A 3,581-nucleotide genomic window follows, 5' to 3' on the forward strand; every position below is an offset into this window, starting at 1 on the left:
TAAATATATTTTAGATTGGAGTTGGTGCAGTTTGACTAAAAATTATGAGATGATAAATCTAGTTAGGCAAGGTGTAGATGTGGATTGAAGGATCTAATTAGTTTGTAGATTTCGTTAAGTCACGGACCTGAAAATAAGGATTACAAACTAACAAATTGAGGTAATTAGGTAGCCACAAAATGGAGTTTATTTGTTGAATTATATTCTCATCACTACAAGAAAATCAATAAATAACTGACAAATATTTGCGTAACAAAAATGCATACACATTTTCTGTCCATCAAATCCACGAAAAATCGAATTTTCCTTAAACTTTGATAAATATGTTATATATATATATATATATATATATATATATATATATATATATATTAGTCGTTGGTTTGTGATGCATTAGACATGCTTGTCTGAGACGGTAATATCAAGAAGTTCATTAAGGAGAAATGTTGATTACATATATTCCAATCAGTACACAAGAAGTGTACAAAAGGATTATACAATCATTATTGAGGTTGAAATGTGCCCTATCTCTCTATATAAATGTAGTACAATATAGTTATGATTTCATGGAGTAGGAATTGGCTTCAGAATTGGCAATGGTGGTAGAAGTGGCTTCTTGAATTTGGGATCAAGGGGTAGCTTAGGAATAGGCTTTTTGAAGAAATTATTTGGTTTTAAAAACTCCTCTGACTCAACAGTAGGGATGGGCTTTTTCACTGTAAAGGGTTTTGGAATTGGTTTAAGAATAGGAATTTGCTTTGGAATTGGTTTAAGAATAGGAATTGGCTTAACAATGGGAACTAGTTTTGGTACAGGCTTATATACTTTGACAGGGACTGGCTTCACAACAGGAATTATTTTTGGGATTGGCTTAACTACTGGAATTTGCTTGGTTGGGAAAAAACCTTTGAACTTTGCTTCTTGGTTGGGAATTGGCTTTAGAATAGGCTTAACTATGGGAATTGGTTTTGATGTAGGCTTATAAACTGGAAAAGGAAAGGGTTTAACAGTAGGTTTAACTATGGGAATTGGCTTTGGAATAGGTTTAAGAATATGGATTGGTTTTGGAAAAAATCCTTTGAATTTTGCTTCTTCATCATCTCCTTCAATACTTGCTTTTGCAAACTCTTCATTTGAAACCTTCCCATCTGTGTTCACCTCATTCCCTACATCAGAAATGAATAAATATATGCAAGTCAAACACTCATAAATATTTTCTGCTACCTTCTAACAATCATACTGTTTTAATAAATGTAAGAAAGACTAACACAAAAACATATGATGATATTTCCTAAACTATGATCCTAACAAAATTATTATAATGTATGTGTAAGTAATAGCATGAGCCAGAGACCTGTAATTTGAGTTGTGGCCAAAACAGAAGGAGCATAAGAGAAGGTGGCAAGGAAGAAGAACAGAAGTGCACATTGCAGAGTGAAACCTTTTGTCATTTAGAACACAAGTAATGAAAGCTGAAAAGGATATATCTGAAGGCTTGAGCAACTCCTTTCTCATATTCTCATTATTTATAATACCTACCTTCAATTGGGACTAACATTGGTCAATATCCTCATTACATGTTTTAAAGTATACTCCGAAATTTTAGAATTTGTTAAGGGATTACTATGTGGGTGATTCCAAATTTGTCATATGTTTAGAGAGGTCAATAGTGTTTAACACCGTTGTTGTTGCTGCTGCTGTGATAATGCATGGATGCTGTCTCCATTAAATGAGCCTCCCAAATTAGGTGCTTCTTTTCTTTGAGAGTTTTGGAGAAGAGAAATGCTGATTGGGAAAAAGGGTGATAGAAAGAAAAATACTAACGTAAGAATCTGTGTGCTTCTGCAGTTGCAACAATGAAAGTAGAAGCTAAGTGGGAAGGGTTATTCTTTAAAACAAACATGTTGTATGCATTTTAGTGTAAACACAACGTGGAGGAAGTTCATATCATTTTATGCAAGTAGCATGAAGATTCTAAAAATAAAGGTACAGTGATCCAAGGAAATTTTGGTTGGAAATGAGTATACCATAGTAAAGATTTTTTTTTTTTTTATCAGCAAAGAAACCATAGTAGAGCATGATAAAGATATATAACTGTACCGTCCCGTATCAGGGCGTTGACTAAGTCAAGGTCAAAGTCAACGACTGGAAAGTCAAAGTCAGCTCGAGGTGTCGCCCAGATGTAGAGACGCCAAGAGGAGGCGTCGCCTAGGCGAAGGCGTCGCCTAGGTAAAGGCGTCGCCCAGGTGAGGGCGTCGCCAGATTAAACAGTGTAAAAGCAAGGCAATCACGGTGTGGTTCCCCGATACCCATGGGTAGGAAAGACCATGGAGGGAGCGACGTCGTGGGAAAGCCTCAGGTCCCGATATCTCGGGAAAGTGATAAAGAGAAGAAAAAGGTGGCTCCAAGGCCATAGTGATAGTACCAGTAAAGGGCAGCCTGACTCGCGAAGTACCCCTGCCGCCCCCGAGACGCCTTCGGGACAGATACGACCCAAGAGGAAGGTCACGCCCAGGATAACCGGGTGCAGGGTGTGAGAGGAAGGCAGATACGCTCTCAGAGTAAGTGGCTAGATACTTGGGGGCATGAGTTGGCACCCAAAAAGCCACCCCTAGCGCAGTAGCACTCCCAAGCAGGAGGACCCACACGCAGAAACGTCCCCAGATGGGCAGAAACGCCCCCAGATGGGGTCAAGGCGTCGTGAGGCCCTCCACGTGTATGACAGCAATGCCGGAATATAAACACCCTCAAGTCAGGTGCCAGGTAATTAAAGATATTCAATACAGTTTCCGTTTTTAGCATTCAGGTACTATTATGGCTCCCAAGCGTTTCAACGTCTTAAATGCGTTACGTTGTGTAAAAGCGCTTTAAGGCGCTTTAAATGCTGGGGCAGTTTAAATAGCGCTGAGAATGTCGGAAAAAGGGTTGGAACCTGGGGCAAATTGACGAGAAACTCTTTGGTTGCTTGCCCGTGCTTTAAGGTTACGTACAAGTGACCGGAGAAGATTTTTGCCTAAAGGAGACAGCACACACACATATACACAGTTTCTTTTACCACCCCCAGAGTGCCATACGCGGTGCTCAGATACGTGGGTGGACAGTTTTTTGGTGTTTCTTGCTGGCTGACTTGAGCGTCGGAGTGCAAACGGCCGCTAGGGCGCCTCTTTGTCCTCTTTTTTGCAGGAATTCGCAGGCAATCAGTGGGAAGGAGTCCTTAGCTGACGGTTGAAGCCACGCACGAAGACGTCCCGGTCAACCGGACGGAACAATAACTCTGTTCACTAGAGTTTTTATAAAAAGTGCTATATATATAGGTATTAAAAATGAAAAGGAAAACTTTTAAAGTTTGAGGAACAGAATTATCACTTTAAAGAGTTTGGAATTGGCTTGTGAATTGGCAATGGTGGTAGAAGTGGTTCCTTGAATTGGGGAGGAAGAGATAATACTATCTATGCAGTTCAACTCATTAGTGAGATAAAGTTATTTTGTTATTGCTTGAAGATGGTTGAAGTGAATGATAAAGGTGAATTTGAGAAACTAAAAAATAAGGGAGGCAAAAGTTCTTAAAATAGTATTACAAT

At 39.3% G+C, this 3,581-nt stretch overlaps 1 protein-coding gene across 1 annotated transcript; it reads right to left on the minus strand.

Moving 5' to 3' along the window:
- Positions 1-403: 403 nt before the first annotated feature.
- LOC137832753 (proline-rich protein 4-like) lies at positions 404-1,513 on the minus strand. Its single transcript, XM_068641090.1, has 2 exons — positions 1,355-1,513; positions 404-1,166 (listed from the first exon to the last, which is right to left on the minus strand). Exons 1-2 carry the CDS (start codon positions 1,449-1,451, stop codon positions 565-567), a joined length of 699 nt encoding a protein of 232 aa, XP_068497191.1. The 5' UTR covers positions 1,452-1,513; the 3' UTR covers positions 404-564.
- Positions 1,514-3,581: the final 2,068 nt, after the last annotated feature.

Source organism: Phaseolus vulgaris, chromosome 11, assembly GCF_000499845.2.
Source record: "Phaseolus vulgaris cultivar G19833 chromosome 11, P. vulgaris v2.0, whole genome shotgun sequence".
NCBI classification, from domain to species: domain Eukaryota; kingdom Viridiplantae; phylum Streptophyta; class Magnoliopsida; order Fabales; family Fabaceae; genus Phaseolus; species Phaseolus vulgaris.